Below are 26,392 nucleotides of genomic sequence, written 5' to 3' on the forward strand. Positions count from 1 at the left end.
TTAGTTTAGCTCTGAGGAGAGGATTACCTGTTTGGAAATAGGATTAATCATCTGAAGCTACAAACCCACTTGGGAACAATGACTACTTTGCATATACTAGGCTGCATAATTTGGTGACAAAGGCTTGCGGAGCCACTGCTTGACTAGCTGAAAAAATAAGGGCAGTAAGACAATAAGTGGGATTACGGGATGAGTACCTGTGTGGGGGTGGGCCGACACTGACAATGCTCAACTTAACTGGGTTTTTGTACATGTTTTTGGGAAGTTATTCCAGGTACATAATGATCTGACAGCTAAGTTACTAGTGAAGGCTAAACATCATCCTTTAAACTTAGTGTCACAACTGAACAAGTCAATACAGATGATGTGCAATGGACCTTGATCTCATTTTTTTTTAACTTGTTTATGTATGCATAAAAAAGAACACATAACTATGCACTACATTATAGCAAATTACATTTATAGGTAAATTACAGTCAGCCGACAGGCCGATTGCAGTACCAGTTTGAGACCCCAACCTGAGTCCACACATTGTGCTCTGACCTAGTAAGCATAGGGAAATAAAACATTTATGGTACTAGATTAGGTCGAACCCAACCACCGCAGACTCAGTAGGTACATTGATTAGCGGCGCCAACCTCTAATAATTCAGTGCAGTACATTTCAATACTTTAACTATCAAACACCGACAGAACAGAAGATAGTGCAACGAATGTCCATCCGGCATTGAAGGCATCACGCACATGCGCCCAAGGGTGGGGACGCCCAGGGGGCAACTGGACAACAGACCATATACAAGTCAGGGGCTAAGATGAGGAGGAGGCCTACTCTTGACGATGCCCACACCAAAAGCCAACGCTGGAAACACTCCCACCATAAAACCCCAAAACTCACAGCTATGCCTCCATAACCCCCAAACTCATTCCTTGAATGGCCTAACTATGGCCAAAGCTCAGCAAGTGGAAGCGCCTGTTAAGGAGTCCTCCCCCTCGCTCTCTCGCACACCAGATAACTCATCAATCATGGCACGCCAGAGCTCCAAGTAACGGTCAGCATGCTCATCCACTCGAACCTTTCGTAGGCAACATTCCTCTGCCATAGCCCATTCAACCTAGTCACTCAGCCAAGCAGCACGCAGCGGGGGGTGCGGGCTAGCCCATCGGTTCGCAACGTGCCTCTTTGCCAAGATAAGCCCCAGCTGTGCAAATCTATACGCCATTTTACGACCCTTTTTAGGGACAGGGAGCAGGCCCAGCAAACAGTGTCTCATCGTTGCATGCACTCGCATAGCCATCACCTCCCTCAGTGCATCCACTACCTGCCGCCAAAAGGGTTGGATAGAGCCACAGACCCATGCCATGTGATCAAATGACGCAGACAGCGCCCAACAACGGCCACAGCGGTCAGGTCTTGAGGGGGATATTCTATGCAAGCGTTGGTGTCAGGTATGCTCTATGCAAGTAATAGAACTGCATCAACTTAAATCGAGCATTGCTAGTCCTGTCCCGCACCAATGAACAGGCTCTATTCCATTCCCAGTCTGTGAGTGCCACTCCCAGGTTAGCTTCCCAGCAGCCCCTGTTCCCTTGCGTACCAGTTAGCCTGTCACCCTTGAGAGCTTTATAAGTTAGGGACAGGAGACTGCGGTCACCTCCAGGGTCAAGTAGTGTCACCAAGAGGTGGGACTCAGCCAGCTCCTCCGGAAAGGACGCCCATATCTCTCTGGCCGTCCAAGAAAAATATGCATACTGTAAGATCTGCCCCCGACCCACTCCGAACAGGGACTCCTCTTCTTCCCTCGTAATGAATGTGCCATTGTGGTATAAGTCACCCGCATTATTGCAAACCCCTGCGCGCCACTTCGCAAAATCCGTCACCTCAGCGGCCTTGACAAACGGTCGGATCCACCATAGTGGAAGCAGGCGTGCGTATGGGGCCCTGAGCAGAACCCGCACAACAGCACTCGATACCTGCTCCACCAAATAGGGGGCACCCTGCGGAACCCTAGAATCACCCATTAGTATATACGGGAGGCGCTCTGCACAGACAGAGCCAGCTAACAAATCCTTTTCCCAATTGGAAGTGTCCTCACACCACCGGACTGCATACTGTAGTAACCCCGCTAAGTAATATTAATAGAGGTCTGGCAGACCCAGACACCCACTAACCAAGTCCAACTTCAAGAGTTCCATACAGACTCTACATCTTTTGCCCACCCATACTAGAGATGATAGCAGTTTATCCAGCTGCCGGAATAGTGAAAGAGGGAGCTCACAGAGTGAATTCTGCATAACATACAGGCACAGAGGAAGAACGATCATTTTACTAAGTGCAAATTGAACAGAGGCACGGAGGCCCTCCAGTACACTTCCCATGTTTAAAGTAAATTGCAGTTGTGGGGAGTGTGTCACTTGAATGCCTAAATATGAAAAGGGCTCAGTGTACCAGGACAGACCCAAACGGGGTAATTCTGGTGCCGCCATCGTCGACAGACCTGCCATCGGGAATAATACCGTTTTGTGTCTATTGACTCGGAGGCCTGCCCAAAAATGTCCATCATACCCAACAAGAGGGGGACCGCTCGCTCCGGGTCTGACGTATACCAGGGCAACATCTGCATACAGTGATATTTTATGCGTTCTCGTCCCCACACAGTTGCCCCACCTACCCAGCCCAGACTGTAGTTGCATGGCCAGAGGCTCCATAGCCAACACAAACAGCAGTGGTGACAAGGGGCACCCCTGCAGTGTGCCTCATTCGATAGCAAAGGACTCTGACACTAACGCCCTCGTATGCATTCTCGCCCGAGGCGCTGCATCCAAAAGACGCACCCAGGACAGAAAGACAGGGCCTATGCCCATCCTGCGCATCACCTCCCATAAGTATTCCCAGGATAAGGTGTCAAACGCTTTCTCCATATCAAGAGCCACCAGAGCTGCGGGAAACTTAGAGTCACGAGTCTTGTGTAGTATATGTGTTAAGCGCTGTATATTCTTATGAGACCCTCCCCCCCAGCCCCCCCCACTAAATGGGTCACCACTCAACTCAAACGAGAGGCCAAAACTTTATCTAATAATTTAACATCAACATTTAGCATGGATAACGGTTTATAGGAGCCCGGGTCGTCATCCACCTTCCTAGGTTTCGGTAGCATGACAATCAATGCTTCCCGCATAGGCTCCAGGAGAAGGCCCTCACTACGCACCGCATGACAGTCGCAGCAGAAGCACAGTGTGATAGGTTCGGTAAAATTCAACTGGTAGCCCGTCAGGACCAGGTGGTTTCCCGGATGCCATACCTCCAACGCCTCCACCAGGTCGTCCAGAGACACCTCCCCCTCCAATTACTCCATCTGGGTCTCCGTAATGCGAGGCATCCGGAGACCATCCAAGTACTCCCATATCCGGGTCACACCTACACTCCATGAAATGATGTGGCATAAATATTCCGCAGGTGTGAATTCACCCGTAGCTGTCCTAAAATCTTTTCTCCAGAAGGACCGCGGAGCATCTGGATGATGGGAATGGGGCGCTCCCGCCGGAGAAGCCAAGCCAGCATACGCCCCGAGTGGTCCCCAACCCTAAACAGCCACTGTCTATAATTCCGGGAGACAATTATCCAGTCTATCCCAGGGGTCAACAATTCTGCCTCGCACCTCAAGACAATCTGACTTCAACGTGTCGCCATTATAAGGCTGCCAATGCGTCTTCCTGCTGCGTTAGCTCCAGATCCAAGCGCTTCCTGATACCATGTGTTTTACTGAGGCCTTCCCCTCTGATAACTACATTCAGTGCCTCCCATTCGATGCCTCCGGCTGCAGCCGTACCCCAATTTGTACTAAAATAACCATTCCACACACCTTGAAGATCTTGTTTATATTCACCCAGTAGGTCCCGACGCAGACGCCACAGGGGGAAATCGCAGGCTTGGGTATGTGTGTTTCACATTCCAAAAGGAGAGGGGCATGGTCCAATAAGAACCGGAACTGATGGGCCTTGATCTCTTTAAAATAAGATGCTGGGTGTCTACAAGACATATCTTGGTGTACTAGCCTCAAAACTATTGTTATTTTACACCAATTCCACACAGGCAGGGCAGCTTCCTGATGAAATGAGAGAAAGCATGATTTTGTTACATCCATAGTCCAGAGGAATTAACTGGACCGTGAATTGATCACCTTCTATCCATGAAATATGCAAACAGTAATATTCTGGGCAAGACTGACTACTAGATGGACAGGGGTAGTTGGTACTTTAATTAATGAATACCAGACTACCCTTCCCTTCACACCAAAGAAGGCATACAATGTTAGGCAGTATTCTGGCTCATGGAACAAATGACGGTTGAGCTAATCTCATATTTGTATGTTAGTCTGGATGTTCATAAGGTGCTCAACTCGGTTGATTGACTTTGTATGGCTGAAATGCTGAAACTATTTTGATTTGGGAAGCTATTTGTTATTCATAGAGGCCACAGTGCAAATTTAAAACAAACAGGAAAATAATCTGCATATTGGATGATTCCCAAGGGCAAGACTGGGTTGCCCTCTGTTTTAGATTATCTTTGTGTCATCTCATGAACCTCAATTGCAATTAAGGCACCGCAAAGGACATGTCAATGTGACCTTTTGCAACTCACTATTTTGAGACCCCAGCATAAAAACAGCAAGTGAGAGGTGACAAGGCATGCTTAGGTTTGCTTGAAATCAGGATACATTGAACTGCTTCAAATCGGTTCTCTCCCATCTTCCTGGTGCTGATGCATCAGATTCATACACCCCTTCGGATGAGCAAGCCATCTCCTTTAAATATCTAGTGATCAAAGCTGACTTCCAAAGGGAGAAACCATTAAATAACTCACCTGATCCCTTCCACTCGCCCTCTTGATGATCTTGATGTGGCAGACTGCACGGACCAAAATGATCATGGAGTCTTTTAGGGTATGCCCAATGATATACTGACTGCTAGCTTTATGCAGTTGGATATCCTGAAACAGTACCTTATCTGGAATGGCTGAGCTCCCCTGGTGACCTTCTATAGGTTTAAAGTGCCTTGGGAGCTCAGAACACCGCATCCCAGTCTGTCTGTATTTTGCCCTGGATGTCTGCTACTGGCCATGAAGCAGTCACAAGACTGGAGGAGTGGCTGATAGCCCGTATATTCTGATTGCCTTATCTCTGCTCCCATTTGAACAGCAGGCTGTTTACCTATACTTGCTTGCACTCTGCTCTAGACATGGCTTAGAGTGGCCAACTGACAGCACTAATTGGGTCTCACCTACTCGACAGCGCATGCTCAGTCTGTTCAGAAATATTTTCTTTGCCCACTGCTTACCACTGGCTGACTTCACCGTTACTCTCCTTTGCTGCTTGCTTTTTATTTGTTAGCTTGTGTGGGCTTTCCTTCCTCTTCTGTTTGTCTCTCTCCTGGTTCATGGATGCATCACGTGTTGTTCCACTCCTTATTTTTCAGGTGCAACTTTTTTTTGTTATTTAGGCAATCCACTAGAGTGCATGTGCTTTCCAGCTGTCACCCTACTGCCCTTCTCCTCCCCACTCCTGCAGTGTCCTCTCTGCGGGCAAGCACCTCCTCTGCCTGCTACTGTTGCCCTTGTACCTGTTTACTTTTTCTTCCCAACACGCTCCACCCCACTCTCACTTCCCGTTAGGTTACTTCCACCCAGAACTCTGTGTTGCTTTCCCGAAATTCTGTCCTTCCCCACACCCTCCTGTTGCTTCCCTCACTCTATCCTTCACGATTATGCCCCCTTAACCCTCCTTTATTGCTTTTGGTCCCGCACTCCATGTTACTGTGGGAACCCATATTTCTCCCTTTACACTTGACTCCCAGAAAAGCTGAGGATATTTGGTTCTGACTCGTCAGTGGGCCACATGACTTGTTAGATTTGTGGATAAATTGTGCTGGGGACCAAATACTGCAGCTCCAATTCTAAAGGAATGCAGTGACAGCAAAGCCCCAGGGCTTACAGTCATGGCCCGGGGTATGATAGTGTAGGTCGGATCCTCAGCTTTTTTTTTTTCCCATTTAAGTGCATGTCTTCCACCTCTCATAATTGTGTGTAGGCGAAATTTGGCCACTTCAGGCTGCACTGTCAGTGAAAAAATATGCACATGGAGGTGGAAAAAGACATGGCGCGTCCATAGTGGGCTGGGGCCCCTAAACTAGAACTACAGAAATAAACTCTGAACTCTGCACAGTGTGAGCCTGGGGCAGAATTTGTCAGTGCCTGAAGCACCTGATACAGTACTCCACGGTTCAACCTCTGACCCACTACCCATTTGTACATCTTACTGAAGAGAAGCAGGCACACTGTAGACTCCAAGCTTGAGGGGTACACAAGACAGGCAACATTTTCCAGAAGGAAAAGTTACTTACCTGTGATCCTAGTTCTCTTTCAAGGATAGCCTCAAAGTCATAAGCTCTCAATAGTCCTGCCCATGTGTGGAGACCACAGGGCACTTATAATATTCATGGATTTATACATACATAAATTAAAAAATATATTTATTCTCACAACAATTTTAGCCTCTATACAGGATAGGGACTCTACACTTTATTTTAATTTTAACAAAGAAAACATTTAATTTTATATTCGGTCACTATAAAGTATAAGTGAACATGGTAAATCTTTCACAGACTTTTCTTTAAAAGGAAAAAGAAATGATAGACAGTATTAGTCAATAGGAACCTCACAGTACCCTCAGTATCCCATTATGTCTTGCAGGTGACAGTTAAGTGAGGTCATTTTTACGGAACAATAAAGGAACCTGGGTTAACACTGTAGTACTTTTTGCCCAGAGAGAAAGGGGGGGTATTTACTACTTTGATGAGGATGCCCAGGAAGAGTACCAGGATTATAGGTAAGTAATTTCCTTCTCTTGCAGGGGATCCTTATCAGTAGTCATAAGCACTGAATGGAACAACAAGTCCATCCCTCAGACAGCGAAAAAGAACCACAGACAATCCTGTAAATTATCCCGAAAGGTTCCTCAATGATGCCTGCCCTACTTGAGCATCATCTCTGGAGTCTGAATATAGACAGTAGTGTCTAGTAAAAGTATGCACAGATCTCCAGGTTGCAGCTTTGTAAATTGTTGCAATGGAAACATTTCTAAGAATAGCTATAGTAGCTGCCTTACCTCGAGTAGAATCACTTTTAGCCTACCAGGTAAGGATTCCTTTGCAAACTGATATGCAAAAACTATACAAAACAAAACTATCGACCTTGATATGAATTGTTTTACAAAATCCAAACCATTTCTTACAGGTCCATAAGTTATAAAAACCCTCTCTGATTTTCTTATGTCTCTAGTTTTGCCCAAATAGAAGTTCAGCACCCTTGATACATCAAAGGATTTGACAAAAAGTAGGCAAAGAAGCGGTTTGCCTAATTTGGACATCAGAGACTATTTTAGGGAGAAAACCAGGATAGGTTCTTATTACAACTCTTGTAGAGACATACTGCATATGGTTTATTTAGCAAACGGGGCTTGAGTTATGTTTACTCTGTGTGCTGAAAGACTAAGAAAGCTGTTTTCTATGTAAGGCGATCTAAAACTCCCATGGGAGAGGAGATCTAACTGGAGGGAAAACCTTCTCAATACCCTCTAAGAAATCCTTAACTATAGGCATTTTGAAAAAGGAGGTCTGTGAAGGGGATTTCCTACAGGGGGTTATGGCAGGGAGCTGTATCTTAATAGAGGAGTACTGTACATTAGACTTTGTGGATGTGGCAGGTAAGGTAACTAGACTTCAACATGACAATTACATGGATCAAAAGCCTTTTGGATACAACAAACAAAAAAAAGTTTTTCAAGTAGAAGCACAGGACTTTCTTGAAAGGACACTTGAACTCTCAAAATGTCCATAGTCTTGTAGCAGCTTTAGATGACCATATTGTAAGAATTCAGGAGCTAAACTGTCAATCATAACAATGGAAGACTGGGATTGATAATCTGACCTCCAAATTTGTAAAGGAGATTCTGTTTGCACAGCAATCTCTTGTCTGGTTCTCGGATAGGTGAAGAAGATCTGTGAACCACATTGAATAGGCCATTCCGGTGCTATTAGTATCATTTTGGTACTGGGTTTGGACAGTTTGATCAAGACTGCAGCAATAAGCAGGATCAGAGGGGAAAAAAAAAAAAAAAAGTGTAGAGAAATGTCCTTGACCAATCAAAAGATCAGATGGGAATTCCCCTTTGATCCCGTTTGGTAAAATCTGGAGGCACAGTTTTGGCATTTTTTCTTTTCTGCGTCTGCAAACAAGTGTACTTGGGGAAAGCCTCAGTCATGAAAAATTGACTACAGTACTTTGTCGTTAAGAACCCAGACAGGGTTGTCTTGCATAATACAGGAATCTGCTACTGTATTTTGAACACCTAGAAGGTCTACTACAATAATTATTAGGTTCCTCGCTATGAGCCATTTCCATATGGCCTGCGATTCGGGGGACAGAGGTCTGGCGTCTGTTCCTTCCTGTTTGTTCCAGTAATGCAACATTGCAGTATTGTCCGTTTGAACCAACAGGGAGTTCATCACATGAAGGACGGACTTCAGTACGAGGTGAACTACTCAGTTCATGGCATTGATCTTGTAAGATTCTTCTGTGTCCAGTCATCCTTCTTAAGTCTCTAAATGATCCATGTGAGGACCCCATTCTTGAAGGGGAGCATCTGTGCCAAGAGTATGGGTCAGGAGGTTCTGATGCAAGAAAATGCCCACCTTTAGATTTTTCGACTTGGTCCACCATGGGAGATACTGGAGTGCAGACTGCAACCAAGTTAAGTTTCTGTTGTCAGCTGTTCGAGGACTGCTTCTACTGATCCTACAGACATTGCTGCAGTGGTCTCATGTGAAGTCTGGCCCCAGTAGGGACAATATCAGTTGATGTGAAGATGATGAGTTTGCAACAGAGTGAGACACTTCAGATGGATAGATGACAGTCTCTTCTCTGAAGGATATACTTTTGCAGATTGTGCATCCAGAATAGCACCCAAATAGTGTATCTTTTGGACTGGGTATACTATTGATTTGTTCAAGATGATCTACAACGTAGATGCGAGAATGTGTGCAGACATATTTGGAAATGCTTTAGAGTGGTTTCTGAGGATGGACTCTTTATTAATAAGTCATCTAGACAGGGGTAGACAAATAACTTTTGCTTTCTTAGATGTGCTGCAAAAAACAACTCTGCATTTTGAAAAGGTCATGGAAGCAGGCCCTTGTCCCAAATGGTAGAACAGTGAATTGAAGATGGGTGGCGCCTACTACAAATCATACACAACTTTTAATGTTTCTGTGTGATCAGTATGTGCAAAGAGGCATCGTGATGGTCTATAGCACAAATCCTGTCTCCTTGTAGTAGCTTGGGATATATTTGGTGTAGTGCCAGTATTCTGAACTTTTCTTTTTGTATAAATTTGTTGAGATTTCTTAAGTCTAGTACGGGTCTAAATTCTTGTCTGTGTTTTTTTTTTTTTTTTACGAACCAGGAAGTACCATGAGTAAACTTCCAACCCTTTCTAATAGTGTGAACAGCGTTCTTCTGCAGCAATGTGCTGACCTCCTTTTGCAACAAATCTATCTAATAGTTTGACGGTTTGGTGGTTGTATTAAACAAGGAGTGGGTCTAAAGCGTAGAGAATATTCATTCTGCACAATATTCAAAGACCCATATGTCTTTGGTTATTTGGACCCACTCCTGGACAAAGTTACTTATATTTTACTATATACTATTTTTCTGGAGGTTTTCCTGCAGACAAGGTTTGTGGTTGCTAAAGGTCTCTTCTCCATCTGGAAATTTTCTGGGGTGGTAAGGTTGTCTTGGTTGTTGGTGCACCCAATGAGGGGGATCGAAACCTCAGAGAAGTGGTGCCTGTTATAAGGCCTGTATTGCCTTTTGAACTCCTCCCTCTTTTTTAGGCCAACTGCTTTTAAAGTATCCATTTCAGACTTAATCCTTGACATTTTGTCATTCGAATAAAAATGAGCCTGAGAATGGTAAATTAGCAAACCTCTGTGCTTCTGGTTTTACGCCATTCAGCTTTAGTCAAGTGTTGTGTCTAATGGAGATTCAATGGTAGTATCCATGCAATGTCAATTTGAACGTAGAGGCTGGTGCCTCGTGTTCTGATTCAAGACTAGCATTGCTTCATTAAAGACGTCTAGGAAGTCTTGCTATCTTTCTCAGTGAGTTTGTCAGAGTATTTTTGTAAAGAGTCCCTCAGGGAACAATCGTATCCTCCCAAGGGAGCTGTCGTACTTGCCACCTTCATGACTGTTGCAGATGTTTCACACACTTTTCTATCAAGTTAATTCTTTTGCTCTCTACCTGGTAGGGCATTAGAAGTAGGATTAGAAGTAGGATCAACCGTAGCCACTTTTTTGTTTTTATTTTTATTTTTATCTGCAGCTACAATCACCTAATCCTGTGTAGGATCTAGTTAAAAAAAAAAAAAAAAAAAAAAAAGAGAGGATCCTGATCCGGTGGTTTGTACTTCTTTAGAAGTCTGGAAGGAACAGATCTAATCGAATTGATGTGGGTGTCAAGAATACAGGAATAGCTGCATTCCTGAATCTAAAAGACCTGGGACCAAAGGCAGTTGAGCTCTAGTAGTGGTTCTTTGGAGTAAAGTCTCAAATGTGACTCAAGTCAAAGTAGTAGTTGCGGACAACATGATGTTTAATTTCGTAGCCCCTCTTACCAAGACATCATTAAAAGTGGGGAGATCATCTACTAGAGAGACTCGAGCTGGAGGAGTGTCCGTTAGGGTTGGACAGCAATCCATTGTAGAAGACTGTGAGGTAGTTGAAGACTACTATCTCCAATGGTGAGATTGAGAACTTGACAATCTTCTACCTGATCACCTTGTTAGGGAAGAGACCGTTATTGCAGTCCTAGATCTCGGGCCATTCTCATCTCACTCAAGAGGCAGCAAGATTTTAACACACTGTCTCAGGAGTGTTCCTCAAAGGGGAATATGTTTGAGAATAGTCGAAAACCGGAGTACCCTCTCCACGTTTCCTTAAGTCTTGCAACCATCTTGGGGGACAAGTGGAGTGATGGTGATCTAGCTCTTGGCGTCACAGATGTTGTTCCTGACCGTAGCTAGGTTTGATGCGACGCCAACAGTGAAGTCTTCGACAGAGGGGGACTCGTCAGCTAGGTGCACTGTATATGACCTCATTGTTCCCTTTTTTAATTTCTTTCCCTTTTTATACTGTAATTTTCCCCATGATGTGAGGAATTCCCCTATATGGTATATCTACAATTCTTGAATAAAATTAAAGATTCTGGCAGGTATTCTTGAGTCAAAACTGTGTTCAAGGTCGGTCCAGTGGCTCGTCCTGACGAAAGGTCTCAATTACATGAATTTTTTTTTTCCTCTTCATCTTGCTACCCAGCAACAAATACAGCACTTCTAGGACAACCAGTAATTTCCTTTTTTGAAACTTTTCTGCTATACGTATGCCTCCATCATGGCAAACGAAGAAACACTCAGCTTTTCACCTTGTAAGATGACGAGATAAACTGCAGTTTTTTTTTTTTTTTACTTTCTCAAGCTATGTGTCAAAGCAAGATGGATAGATCTATGTTTTTCCTTCTACAGTGTGTGAGTGCAAGTGTGGGTGTGTGTGTGTATGTATGTATGTAAACATGTATAGCCCACGGCGTAGGACCTGATCGATCCTCACTACGTGGGTAAATACAGTCAGTACCAAAAAAACACTATCCTTGTGAGGACCGGTGTGTTAGGAGGACCAGTCCCCGGAGTGTGCTTATGTAGTTTCAAGCGAGTGCATCAAAAATCTAAAAGTGAAGTTATATTTGCCTCAGTCCGCTTTATAACATTCCCTACTATCAAATCGCACGTGGAGTTAGAATAATAAATGCACACTTCATTACGGTCAATGGCCGGTCCTCATAATTATGGGAGGGTGGGGGTGGGTGGGTGTGTGTGTGTGTATGGGTGTGTATGCACTAACCATAGGTGTGTATATAGTGCATAATGCAAACTGTATTGTTTTGTGGCACTTAATAGAAAAAGTTTATCAACCTAAAAAAAAACTAAAAAAAAAATCCGGTGCTTTACTAAGTATATTGCCTGACCATGATTTGGATGCCTCTTCATGCGTTTTCTGCTATTACTTCCAGAAATATCACACAATAACAAACTATGCTAAAACAAGTCAGACCTATTAGCTTTGTGATTGCTTGTTAGCAGTGTAATTCAAATGAGTGACAATTATTTTGTTGTAAATAATTACAATTGATAATTACAAATGGAACATATTTGACCATCACTATGTGCACAAGAGGGAGAGTTCAAGGATTGGATGAGTATGTAATCTGAACATTGTTCTGTCCCACTGACTCATACTGCCAAAACTCATCCGGACATCTAAATGTGATTCAGCTCACATGTACCATACAAGTACTGAAAACCCATTAGTTCAGTCTTTTAGACACAGGACCTCTTAGCTTTATAAATACTTGGTAAATGACAATTACAATGTAAAATTGCAATAAAGCAAAACGTTTACAAATGTTAAATTCAGTCTTCATTTAAGTGTAAAATGCATTGTATACAGAGTAAGATTTTTTTTAAAGCATTGGTAAAGATAATAGGTCCCAGAGGCTATTGGCTTTGTCAACGCTTGTTTATTCATAGCCCCTCCTTATCAATATGGGGCAGAGAATTGTATCCAGCAAAATCTAACTTTCAGAAAAAAACTATTTTAAGTGTAATAGTCCTGCTACTTTGGAATGAGTACATAATCAAAATCGATTTCTGGGGCTTGCCCACTTTTGTGATAAAGGGGATGTTCCGAACGCTTACTTGTTAACTTATGCCGGAAATGCAGCTATATTCACAATGACATTCCTGACTTCTCAAGGGTCCACGCAGACAATGTGACTAATGATTCTATACGGGGGGAGTACAGAAGCCAATCACTAGACTGCATAAAACACATGTACCTGTGAAAATGGGAACAATGAGCAAGAAAAATGTTGGATGCTTAAAGGATTTTCAAAGAGACAATGTCCTATAGAGCACAAATTGAGCTCTTGGTCTGACTGTATTCTGGAACACCAGACTTAAATTAATGCAACATTAATCCGTACATAATAGCAGAGAAGTGGTAGGCTCATTCATTCCACTCACATGTGGTAGTCATAAGCTGAGTAAAGATCCTTTAAAACTGAGTGTCAAGCCTGGTTCTTGTTTACTCTGGTTGGTACCACTCAAAAAATGAGTAAATTAACAATTAGGTGTGCCTCACTGGTCTTGGCGTTCATCAAGTGCTGGGTGGTCCTATAATGGAGGTCCAACATGGGCACATAGTAATACTGATGGGCTTTTGATCTGCAAAGATTGGTAATGTGAGAAAGTGGGTTTAGAGTCTATATGGACAGGCAGCAGGAGGAAGAGACTGGGCGAAATCTTTGAGATACTATATTTAAAAATAAGCTTAAAGTTACTTAGGTCAGGTTAACGCCTTGAAAAATCATCTGATTTTCATCTGCGATACTGACTTCTTTGATTTTGACTGATCCTAGATGTCGGGTTATTTCACAATTGTCAGGGCTTTAGCTTGCCGGACATGTCATTGATTCACCGATTTTTCTGTAATGATGGCTGAATTCTGGTTGCTGGCCAAGGTGATTAATTCAATATCGTTTCTTTTGTGTCTGAATGCAGTCTTCCGGTACTACCTGTTGTGGTTGTCAGAGGGTTGTACTCTATGATGCTGAAAATCAATCAAGAAAAAATAAACACTGCTTATACTGTCTAACTGCTTTTATCGCTTTTCTGATTAATGCTGCTATGTAATGGATGTTTTGTGTTTAAATAAACACTTGAAAATAAACCCCAAAATGTTACCGAACTAAAGCAGGATCTGGCTAGAGAACTGCATAAGGAGACCAGACACTAACTAATGTTCTTTAGTCATGCACGATGCTTTTGAAGCAAAAGACTTTCCAAAAGGAAACTTTTCAGATTAAACCAGGTAACAGAAGTAGGATAAGAAGTTTAAAGAACTGGCAAAAATTGTCAAACCCGCCATCGTTTTACTATACAATTCAAAAGGATTAGCCACCAGACCATTCACAATTAAGAAAATATAAGATTATCGTGGTCTATCAACTGCCACTGGCCACGATGACTGTAACCAGCTAAAGTGGTTCTCTTTAAATACGATTCCAAAAGAAAAAGTTTTGATATGCAATCTCGAACAGCATCACTGTTACTCAGAACATTTTACTTACCAAGGAATTGGCTTGTCAGAGTCCAAAAGTGTTTTAGCAGCATTTACTACTGTGTTCTTCCAATGACAACGTATTAGGAAAAGGACATTAATGATTTAATCATCACCAATGTCTGTCTGCTTTCCAATGTTAAACTGATAACCACTTGCTCTGAGAGTGGTAACTGAATCGGTTTTTAAATGTCTAACCAGCTCTCACAATTAACCAGTGCTGTATTTCCTAGGGAGTGACATTTTTTTGTGTTCTTTGTCCACACCCCTGAAATACTAAGCGAAAGCATTTCCTTTTAGTAAATCGTAGAATTTTAAACACATTAGTTCTTCAGGTTCCAAAGATGGACAACCAATTGCGATCACAGGCAAAGTCCCTTTTTTAACAGTCTTATCTGGCCACTAAATGAGCATGGGTGAGGGGTTCCTAGCTGCAATTGATGCTTCTGCCAAGCACATTTTCAAAGAAAACTAAAGCACTGAGCTGAAAATATTTCCATCAGGTCTGTTACATGACTGTACAGTTTAATACGGACAACGACACTGAAATAAATAACATTAGACACGGACATAGAATGGAAAGCAAAAAAACAACAAAGGTCGGGTTGAGAAGCTGAGAAATAATTTCTAGCTACAGCAAAAAGTAAATCCAAAACTAAATCATACTTGCGAGAATCCACTGTTGGCACTTGTCACAGTAATAAGATATCTCATCCATCCAAGATGAGTCCCCATCATCCCCAAGGTCGCTGTTCAAGGAATCCCCGCTCATATCATGAGAAAGGTCCACCGATGCCTGGTCCTCAGATTCCACAAGAAGCAGGGTCTCCCCCTCCACTTCCCCCTCCTCCAGTCCCTCGGAGGCAGATGTTCGGGTCGCCTCGTCGTCCAAATGATGACTCATTATTTCACCCAAAGGACCACTATCCATCTCTCTTCATCAGGATAAGAAAGTCTGTTCTAGATTTCTATTATTTCTCCCATATTCGAGTTCACACAAATGTAAAAGAGATCTCTTATTTAGAGATCACAGTAAAACTAAAAATGATTTAAGTTGAGGGTGGCTGGAAGCATAAAATGTTTTTGCTAACTCAGGATACCAACTTCCGACTGCAGTTGCTGGTGCAAAACTGGAAAGTAACTGCAGGGAAATACCAGTGTTTCTGATGCTAAATAGAGACTCTTAAGATCTTTTAGTCATTATCTTTTCTCTTTCCACCTCGAGTTGTTTTGTCAACGCAATTTGTTCTTGCAGCAGCCGGAGGTTCTCTTCTTTTCTATGTTGCCGTTCGAGGTCTCTAAATACTCCTTCTCGAAGCCGCTAAAAGACAAGATAATGCATTAATGAAGCAGTTTAAGCTAACAATATCTCAGTAATCAACAGTATTCATTAAGGTGGCCAAAATTCGAAGAAAATATTGCCCTTCCAGATTTTTAGGGCACCCAACGTACAGTTGATGAGAAAACAAACAACTTTTAAACAACATAACATAAAAGGAGTGGATTCTCATTAGAACGGAAGAAGATGCCCCCTGCCAATTGGCACTAGGCAGGCCACGGTATTCTTACTAAAACGTAAATGTCCTAAATGAATTTTAATTTTTTTGTTCATTTGTAAAAAATGCATGATGACAATCTTATAAAATGTGGCCCAACCACAAACTATATAACCTCTGAAGATCTCCAAAATATAACAAGCATTGGCAAAGCCAATAGGTCTCGCCTAAGTGAGCGCTATTGGCTTTGCAAATGTCGTTTAGACATGCTGTACAGCAGCATGTCTAAAAGTTAGTGGCATGATGTAAAGGAAAGTGGGGTGGGATGAGTAGAGTGGAGTGACGTAGAGTATAGCTGGGCAGTGTGGAGCGTCGTAGAGGCACAGAGTGGAGTGGCGCAGGGTGGCAGAGTAAAGTGGTGTGGCTTTGAGTGGCCTAGGATAGAGTGAAATGGTGTACAGTAGGGTGTTGTGGAGTGCGTAGAGTAGGGTGTTATCGAGTTGCGAAAAGTGGAGTGACATACAGTGGCATGGAGTAAAGTGGCGGGGCTTCCAGTGGCCTAGAGTGCAGTGACATATAGTCAAGTGTTGTAGAGTGGTGTGATGCAGAGTGGAGTGGGTTGAAGTCGTGTAGAGTGGAATGGTATAGAGTGGAGTAGCGTAGAGTAAAGTTGAGTGATGTAGAATTCAGTGGCATAGAGTAGAGTGTTTTAGAAGTAGCTTACAGTACACTTGAGTAGCATTGAGTACACTGATGAAGAGTAGAATAGAGTGGAGTGGCACAATGTATTGTTTCGTAGAGTGGAGTGATGTAGAGTGGAGTGATGTAGAGTGGCATGGAGGGGACTGGTATAGAGTAGAGTAGAAAAGTACAGTTGTAGGTGTAAGTAACTAAGGCATCAATAGCGATTTAAGACAGGGAGAAAGCAACATAAATAAGCAGCTTTATGGCTGTGTTAGCAGTGGGAAAGCACATTGAACGTCCAGAAATAATACTGAAACGCTTATTTAAAAAAATAGTGGGTTGCAAAAAGACAAGAAAGGGCAAATAAAAGAAAGAACACATGTACTTGGTCTAAGCAGCAGGGAGGAGATAGCCTAAGAAAAGGAAGGAAGGCCTACGGGAGCTAAGCAGCTGAAAGATTACAACTGAGAGGGACAATGAAAACAACTAATGGTATGCTTTAGGAGGGTTGTAAGGCCACTGAATTGTGCACAGTACATCTTGTTGCACAGTGCATGCACTTTGTAGGCAACACCTAACAATCTGCAAACAGGAAAGGACCGGACTGGCATGTTTACAACAAAGGAGACTGGGATATCAAATCTTCATCCGCATTCCCTGTATAGAGTGCTCAACATCCCATTATTGAGGCACCACAATACTAAGTCAAGACACGCACAGCAACCTTCCATAGGAGATGAGAAATGCTCGAACCGAACCTTGCCATCTCCAGCTTTTGATAGGGAACAATTTATTTAAAACCAAGTCTATTGCCTAGAGGAATGTTGGGCTTTGGACCACGTTGAGCTCAACTGATATACCACATCTGAGCAATTAAATCAAGCCTATGGGAGACCCAGGAGAGGCTTTAAAGTCTGGATCTCAACAATCCTCACGATGCATAAAATAATAGACAATAATATTCCGTTCTTTAGGATAACAAGTGATCTATACACTCTTCAAATGTACAATAATTATTATTATTCTTGGATATGAAGCTTTCACTGCTTATCTTGCTAGAGGAAAACTATAGAACAATATATGATTCTCAATGGGTCAAATGGTGCAATGTAGTTTAAAACCAGCATTAACTTGAGGCAATATGAATATAAATCCTCATAAAAACTTCCCAAGCCCACTTCTAGAGAGGAAGATTTCTCTTGGAGTATGCCTGCAATCATAAAGCAATACAAAGCTACCGTATTGGGGGAAGGCTGTCAAATTGAATGTTGGCTAATGCCCTTCTCACTTTAAATGCAGCAGGATTACGGATACACCAGCCAAAATGTCATACACCTCAGGGTTACACTTAAGCCTAATTCATCATATAACAATAAACTCTTGAGGCATGGTAGACTGTAGATGTCATAGGAATTATCCAACGAACAGAAAGTGATCATGGTCCCTCAGTGGTAGCCATCAGTCTCCCCAGTGGGAAATCAAATAGGAAGATGACGATATGGGCCCCAATTTTGGGCAATGTTATTTTTAAGCCCCACCAGAAGAAAATCTTCTGGGAGTATACAACAAACACGACTCAGACAATGGGGAATAGTGAAGTGCACCTCAAACTCTGGATGCAGGAAAAAAGTGAACTCCTTGAACAGAGCGACCAACAGGATTGAAGAATGATGCAGAGCCTTGAGACCCTTTTTGCCTTAACTTAAAGAACTGGGAGCAAATTATCCACTAGCTCAACTGGCAGGTCCAGTACCATGTTGCTGGAGTGTATCTACCAGGAGTGTTTGACCCAGAAGCAGGCACACACGTGTGCTCTAAAAGAAGGGCACAAACTGACCCTACGAGCGAATTCTCAGAATATCAGAAAAAAGTATAAGTATCTAATTTAAAAAAAAGACCAATTAATAACAGAGCCTGGCATTTGCTCGAGCTGGCGACCAGAGAGAAAGATGCAACAAACTTCTGGGATTTGATCAAATGGGGGTCAGGTGGCTCTAAAAGAACCTGGAATCAGGGATTCATTGCACTGAATTGACATATAATTTTACTTCTCTGTAAGAATATGAACATAAACCAAAACCTGCAAGAGTTCAAGAGGGTAGCAGCATAAACACCGCAATACAACCAGGTTCTATAGATGCACTCCCGCGAATCAGGGTTACACACAAAAAATGGCACCAATGCATACATCCATATAGCCACGCCAGACACTTGTGTCGAACTCCTGGAATTCACAGAGGATAAAGTTCAAAAAGTGATCATAAGTTAGAGACTGAGGAAAGCACCAGGGCCTGGTAAAGTCCCATCATATGTCTTCAGAAATAATCTAGTTACTTGGGTTGTCACCCTGATGTGTAGATTCAGTACCATCTGAAGTCATCAAGGAGTACCATCTTCTTGGAAACGGCTATTATAATTTCCATCTACAAAGAAGGAAGTCACAGAGACCCTGCCAACTATAGGCTAATTTCCCTTTGAGCCACATGAGGCAAAAAAAAAAAAAAAAAAATCAATCAATACAAAAAATTATGTTAATCCATCTCCAGGATTGGACAGAAGAGAAAGGGACCTTGTTCAATTTTCAATCCGGCTTTTGGAAGGGTGAAGGTACTGTTGATCAGGTCATGATGCTTTATCTTAATTGCCTAAAGTAAATAGTGCTAAAGTAGTTCCCTCTATACATAGGCCTTTAACAAATTAACAAGAGCATTTGACTCCGTGGATAGGCATCTCCTATGGGCCACTGTAAAAGCACAGGGAGCCCCTGGAAAACGAACCACTGGCTTACATAGCCTGTATCAGAAGAACATAGCCAAGGTTCGCTACGGCACAAGAGGAGTATGCACCTCAGAGCTAAACAGGGAGCAAGGAGTACAACAAGGCTGTGTGCTTGTGACCCAGCTCTTTAACCTTGTCATATATGGGCGAAACACTTCAGGATTTGGACCTAGACGTCACTAAGTTAGGGAGAAATAAAACACATGTACTACTTTTTGCTGACAGCACAGTACAGATGCCCCAGACAGAACAATCGAAGCATCAGCTTCTTTATGGTTTCGAGAAAATGTGCTCCAATAAAAAAACTGAATATCAACCAACAAAATGACATTTATGATCCCAAGACCACTAAGGAAGTTAAAATCAACCTTCCAGATTTATAGAGGCAACCTAGAAAAGAGAAAATGTTAAATTAGCTAGGCATCAGGTTTGATTACAAACTGTCGTAGGTTGCCCAATCGTCCAAAGGTGAGGCAAGAATGATCCTAAGCACTGGAACAATCATTTGATTTGCCAGCAAATTTAGTGTAAGATCTCTCAAGCAAGCCATTCATGGTTATAAGGCCAAAACGATGTTGGTTAGCTCTGACAGGACCAATATATGGGATTACAAGATAACTTAGAACTTTAAAGTGGGGGAGAAAAAAATTCTTATGCCAGATAATACATCTTGGACCCAGCACACAGATGATGGCCCTAAAGGCAGGTCTAGGTCTTCTAGGCATACCCCCATCAATTTATAGTAAGCCAACATTATGGGGGTTATTCCAACTTTGGAGGAAGTGGTAATCCGTCCCAAAAGTGACGGTAAAGTGACGGATATACCACCAGCCGTATTACGAGTCCATTATATCCTATGGAACTCGTAATACGGCTGGTGGTAAATCCGTCACATTTGGGACGGATTACCACCTCCTCCAAAGTTGGAATAACCCCCTATATTTGGTCAAGATTTGGGCAAACAAGAACCTGACCTGCTACAAAGAAGCCGTTGTAGTGAATCCTAGTTCGTTGTAATGGGATAGCAGGAGTTAGCTTAGCCGCTGGCTTGTAGACTCATGCCCCCGTCACCTAGTGACTTTTAACCTACTTATCTTGCTCTATCTTAGCCCATTTAATTATTTATTTCTTCTAAGATGGCTGCCTTGTTTATAGTTAGGCCACTTGTTATGAGTTACATTATCAGTGTCACCGTGCCAAGGCGTCAAGATCAAGCACCAAAGACAAACAAACAGTAGGTGTTCACACTTAGGGATTTTCCCTCTCTATACTTTCGAGGAATTGTTGATATTAATTGCCGTCCCAAGCATGCCTGTTATCTATTGTTTTGGAATACACCTACGTCAGGGGACCTTGTAGATCTGTATAAATACATCACACTTTAGACAGATAATCAGAGGGATTCCGACCAGAGGGCATCGCCACCATAGCTGATACCGATGCTGCAGTTGTCTTGACGCTGACCCAGTCTTCGTGTCCCTGCGGAGTCTGAGATAGAGACCTCATTCCAAGGTAACGAGGGTTGGGGACTCCTTTCATGGACACGGCTTTGGCAGATTAGGTTTAGCAAACCCAGCTCTCCTTTAGGTAGGAGGTTAGGCCTATTCACATTAGGGTAATAGTGCATATTCCATCTTATATATCTCTTTCATGTATTGCAAAATGGTGGGGGTCTTCATAACAATGACTCTCTTCTTCACAATACTGTTACTTGCTATATTCATTATCCTAATCATTGCAGTCCATGCAACTTATCGCAAATTGCAGTTATGTTAAATAAAAAGCTATTGTACCTTTACTGCATCTGTGTCATTGCCTGTGTTTGTATGAGACATAATATATCTGTGAGAAAAGGGTAATCTCCGTTTAACCACGACATACCCTGAGATATCTTACTTTGAGTCCATGCGTAAGCAACTGCCACAAATCACCTTTTACTATTGTGTTTCTGGTGAGGTACTGCTAGTGAGCCGGTAAGGTTGGGACAACAGTTGCGACTTGTGGTAGGAAAGACTCAGTCGCCTACAAACAAAAGTAGTGTTACCTTAAACCAGCAGTCTTGCTCAGAGCAAGAGTCCAAACTACGACATGGAGCCACCAACGATGGTGTTTAGGCACTAATTTACGGATACCCTGACTATCACTGTCTCACAGACAACAGGTACCCTAAGTGCCATTATACGGAGACGTCCGTGGTCTTTGGGAGAATCCTCCTCAGCTGAACAGGTAACACCTAATTAAGCTGTAGGTTGTTCGAGCTCGAACTCATAAAAAGGAATAAGGCTTCCCCTATTTGGTGTTCCGTTTCTCTAAACAACTATGGCTAATACCATAGACATTCCTGCAAATGCTAGACATGCACTTACACAACATTTATTAGCGCATGGCCTTACAGAAGAGGGCGGGGATGTTACTCTGATAATAGAGGCAACTGAAGCATACCAAACAGAAACATTTTACTGTTGGGTCACCTTTCCTGAGGTTGACCAACGAACGCACACATTTCACACATATGAAGTTGCGAACGTACTTGTACGGTAAGAAGCATACCAGTATCATGAAATTTCGCTCACATATCAAGAGCATCAGAACTGGTTTGAAGGCGCCCTACCACATGTACTATGCAGAGTGAGGCTAGGTCCTTTAAGTAATGAGGGACCTACATGGCCTATGTTTCACCCAGTCATACAGAATATGCCGATAGCAGATTTACGAGTTTTGTATAATGAATTAGTGGCATTATATAGACGATTGGTTCAGTTCGTAATGCAAACATTGAACACAACACCAGTGCGTCCAGCACCGCCAGTAGCTGGGGGTTATCAATTGACTACTGGGATTAATCCACAAACAGTGCATACTATTATGGGTAAAGTGCCCACGGAGCTGGAAAAAATACCGTTCTGGATAGCCCAGAACACTAATCAGCTGGAAGCTGTGTTTCCCCATACGAGACCACAGGAAAAACAGAAGATTGCTCACCATGTGCTTGCCGTTTGGGATGGTTCCATCGGTGGATGACTGTGCCACATGGGGTACAGTCTTCGCTGCCGTGTATACTACCACACATGGTACCCCGACACTTGCCAATTTACCAGAAGTGTTAAAACAAATACAAAATGAACATGGGGCTGCACCGGCCCTGGATCTGGGGATGAAATTGATGCGTAACTTTGACGCGGTCTCCTCGATAATACTGAGTAATAATAAAGGGGAAGCGGTGGCACTGGCAATACGCCAGCGTCTCCGGGAAACTCCAAATCTGGAACAAGAGAGACAGCTGCCGAAAATAATTTCCGATACCTATACTAGTATAGGACGGGATAGTTTGGGAGCCAAACCTAAAAAATTGGCGTTACAAAGTACTGCCCATAAGGAGGGTACGAAGCAGACACAAGAGGGCTCTAAGAAGCGCTGGGACAAACAAAAAGATTTCAAAGAAAGAAGAAATAAGAGAGCTGATTCTCCACATCCGGAGTACTCCGAAAAGAGGTATAATCTCAGAAATAGGGAGCACATTAGACCTCCAGACAGATATACTGATTCACGTCCCTCTCGTTCCATTCAGGATGCACCGGATAAACGTAGCGGGAGCCATCAAGATCGATGTCCGGAATACGTGAAAGAGAAGATTCACCACAGTCTACCCTTAAAAAAGAAGAAAAGTCTCCTCAGCAAAAGCCACAGTTTAAAAAGAAGAAGGTGGCAGCACTGACAGTTAAAAATGCCAGTAGTATTGAGAATACTGTTGAGGAACAAGAGGTGGGCCGTGACTCTGTTGGACAGCGCGGCAGAGGTCACGATATGTCGCCAGAGTCTGAAAGATCATCTGGATGCAACAGCAACTAGCGATTACATCACAGTTGAGACAGCGGATGGCCGCGTTCTTCCCCCCGATAGGGTTTATGATTTGACAATTCAGATAGAGGGAGACGTGAAACGCACTATTAGTGTAATATTTTGGGATGAACTTACTAGTGATATCCTATTGGCCGAGAGAGACTGGCCACCTGAACACGTCCGCAAGCTCCCGCATTGGGAAGATGTCATTTTGCCTTCTTTCTCTGATCTTGTTCCAGAAGTAGCGAAAGAAGCCTATGCTGGTGAATGGGCTTTAGCGCAAGCACCTGCGCTATATAGCAATCATGTCGGTTGGGACAAGGAGTCTCCTTGCCATGTTATTTCCGTTAGGTCTACACCCCAACCGCAGCCACAATACCCTGTTAAACATGAAGCAAAAGCTCCGGTGAAGGAGATACTAGCACAACTTGAGTACCAGGGAGTAATTGAGCCCTGTTCATCTGCGATGAATAACCCACTATTCCCCGTTGCAAAGCCAGATCATTCATATAGAATAGTGGTTGATTATAGACACTTAAATAGTCATACACGCACTTATGCTATACAAAATTCACACAGCACAGCACTGATAAACAATATAGTGCGTAAGAAAAATAAAACTACATTGGATATATCTAATGGATTTTTCTACCAGAATTTAGCACATGAAAGTAGGGACCTAAGTGCATTTTCATTTGGCTCTCAGAAACGCTTTTGTTGTTTACTTCAAGACTATAAAAATAGCCCAGGCCTGTTTTCAGCCAGTGTAACATCAATTTTGCACGAACTTGATTCCGATGCATTGTCCTATGTGGATGGTATCTATCTCACTGACGACGCCCTCGACATTCATCTTGCGAGGGTCGATCGGATAATTTGGGGATTTGCAGACCTCGGTTATGAATTTAATTTTAAGAAAAGCAAGATAGCCTTTCTTAGTGTATTGTTCCTGGGATATGAGCTATCAAACGAGGGGAAGAGCCTGGCCCCGCACTTCCTAGAAAAGTGTGCTCAACTACAACCTCCGAACACACTTAAGAAATTACAGTCATTACTGGGTTTCTTCAATTTTGGCAGAACATACATTCCAGATTATGCAGAACGCATCAAGCCACTTTATGACTTAATTCAGCCCAATTTTTCTAGCAGACGATGGACGATTGAACACACACATCCTTAGGGACATGCAACGGGACATGCTAGAAGCTAAACACTTACACACACACACGTGACAATAAAACAAATTTGGTCATCAGAATAATTGCTGGTGCCCTTGGATTTACTTATGTCACCTTTAATGAGGATGACACCGTGCCGATAGCATATAAATCACATTTATATTCAAATGCTGAAAAACGTTTTGCACCTACAGAAAAGATTCTGACAGCAGTTCAGATCGCTGTCATAAAATAGAGGCCACTTGCCCAGGGGAAACGCATTACTGTTGTCTCCCCGGTGCCGGCCTTAGAGGCTGTCACTAAAGCGAGCGTTCCGAACGCTAAGGCATTACATCCACGCTGGATTCAATGGGCAACGTCTCTGACCGCCACTGATGTCAACTATGTATTCGATCCAAGGCTTCAGACACAAGAATTTCTCCAGTATGAACAGGAGTACCCCGCTACTCTAAATATCTTGCCACTAGACAGTTATAATACTATCATTTATACTGACGGATCAGCACAACCGGCTGTAGGTACTAAACATCAATACTCGGCAGCTTGCGCAGCCGTCTGCGGAGTGATGGAAGATGGAGTTTTCCACCCTCACAATACCTACAGTTGGCTGAGCTTAAGGCTCTTCTTCTAGCGCTGGAACATAATGAGGCAGGTAGCCAGACTTTGATAGTCTGTGATTCATATTACTACGTACAGTCATACAATGAATATCTCAATCATTGGAAGCTGAACGGGTTTAGGGATTCTAAAGGGAACACCATTAAACACAAAATGTTGTGGGGAAGGGTGGCTGATCTTAAGAATAAGCTACCATGTGTCCATGTAGTTCATACATTGGGACACCAACGTGTAGGGATACACGTTGCAGGCAATACATTGGCTGATGAAGAGGCCAAAGCATCAGTAGCTACGGCTTCTGTGGCTGCAGTGACTCGTTCTCGGACGAGATTGGATAATGAAATACTGATTGCAGTTAAAGCTTCGGCTGCAGGCAAGAACCTTCCGAAAGGTTAACCTACAAACTATACTTACCATATCAGTGCACAGAATGTTGCTTATACAACAATTCCTGGGGTTGGTGATCGAGTGATCCCCAATGAAGACCAGAAATTAGAGCTGATTACAGCCACACGAGGGTGTCGCTTCTGCACATGCTGGTATACAGGCCACGATAACAATTCTACAGCAACGATACTGGTGGCCTGGTCTATACAGACGAACTAAACAATATGTCCTTTGCTGTGACATTTGCCAGCAGATTAAGGGCTGTCATATCAAACGCCCTCCGCAGACATCCCTCTTAGTGTCAGACAAGCCACTTCAGTGTGTACCTAGACCATTGTGGTCCCTTACAGCCTGATGGTGCATACAAATACATCTTAGTGGCTGTGGATTCCTGTTCTAGATTCCTGTGGGTATGGCCACAGCGGTCGGCTGACGCCCGAACTGTTATAAAAGATTTGCTGATCTTTATCGGTACATATGCGGTTGCAGCATTCCATTCGGACCAGGGCCCTGCATTTGCCTCTAAAGCATTCAGGGACACCATGGGGACGATGGGTGTTGACCTCCATTACTCCTCACCATACCATCCATAGGGAAATTCAGTCGTGGAGAGGCGGAATCGTGATCCAAAGCAGTCCTTAACAGCTTGGGTATTAGGTTCAGGCCGCAGTTGGTTACACCACCTGTATGGGGTCCAGAGAGCACTGAATAATCTGCCAAGAAGGTCCTTGGGGGGAAAGTCTCCATATGAGGTTCTCTTTGGGATACCCATGTATGTCCCCGATCTTGATGCCCCTGGTATGGTGGTAGCAGAAACGCCATTTGACATAAAAGAACGTCTCACTGTTTTACAGGAGCTTCAACAATTTTGTGATGATAAATCATCTGCAAGTGCTGCCACCTTAGGAATAAGGGAATTGGCGAAAACTTCGACTGGCTGGATTCCTAACGTTGGGGATCTGGTTCGTGAGAAGATCGCTGTGAAAAAGGAGTTTGGTCCATCATACACAGCACCTGTACCTGTCTTGGGAATAAAAGGCACCAGGACTGTCATCCTACCACCATTGTCTGGTTCTAAATCGAATAGATTAATCTCTATTGATGACATCAAATTACACCATGTGGC

At 43.2% G+C, this 26,392-nt stretch overlaps 2 protein-coding genes across 5 annotated transcripts in view; both read right to left on the bottom strand.

Annotated features, from left to right (window-relative positions):
* KAT14 (lysine acetyltransferase 14) overlaps window positions 1–15,216 on the bottom strand; it is a 395,910-nt gene extending 380,694 nt beyond the window's left edge. For all 4 annotated transcript variants that reach the window (XM_069234742.1, XM_069234740.1, XM_069234741.1 and 1 more), the window contains exon 1: window positions 14,952–15,216. In XM_069234742.1, coding sequence (XP_069090843.1) covers window positions 14,952–15,216 — 265 coding nt within the window. The remainder of the gene's footprint in view (window positions 1–14,951) is intronic.
* Window positions 15,217–15,468: 252 nt separating this feature from the next.
* Window positions 15,469–26,392, bottom strand: part of PET117 (PET117 cytochrome c oxidase chaperone) — a 60,524-nt gene continuing 49,600 nt past the window's right edge. The window contains exon 2 of the mRNA XM_069234743.1: window positions 15,469–15,606. Coding sequence (XP_069090844.1) covers window positions 15,469–15,606 — 138 coding nt within the window. The remainder of the gene's footprint in view (window positions 15,607–26,392) is intronic.

This window comes from Pleurodeles waltl, chromosome 5, assembly GCF_031143425.1.
Source record: "Pleurodeles waltl isolate 20211129_DDA chromosome 5, aPleWal1.hap1.20221129, whole genome shotgun sequence".
Taxonomy (NCBI): domain Eukaryota; kingdom Metazoa; phylum Chordata; class Amphibia; order Caudata; family Salamandridae; genus Pleurodeles; species Pleurodeles waltl.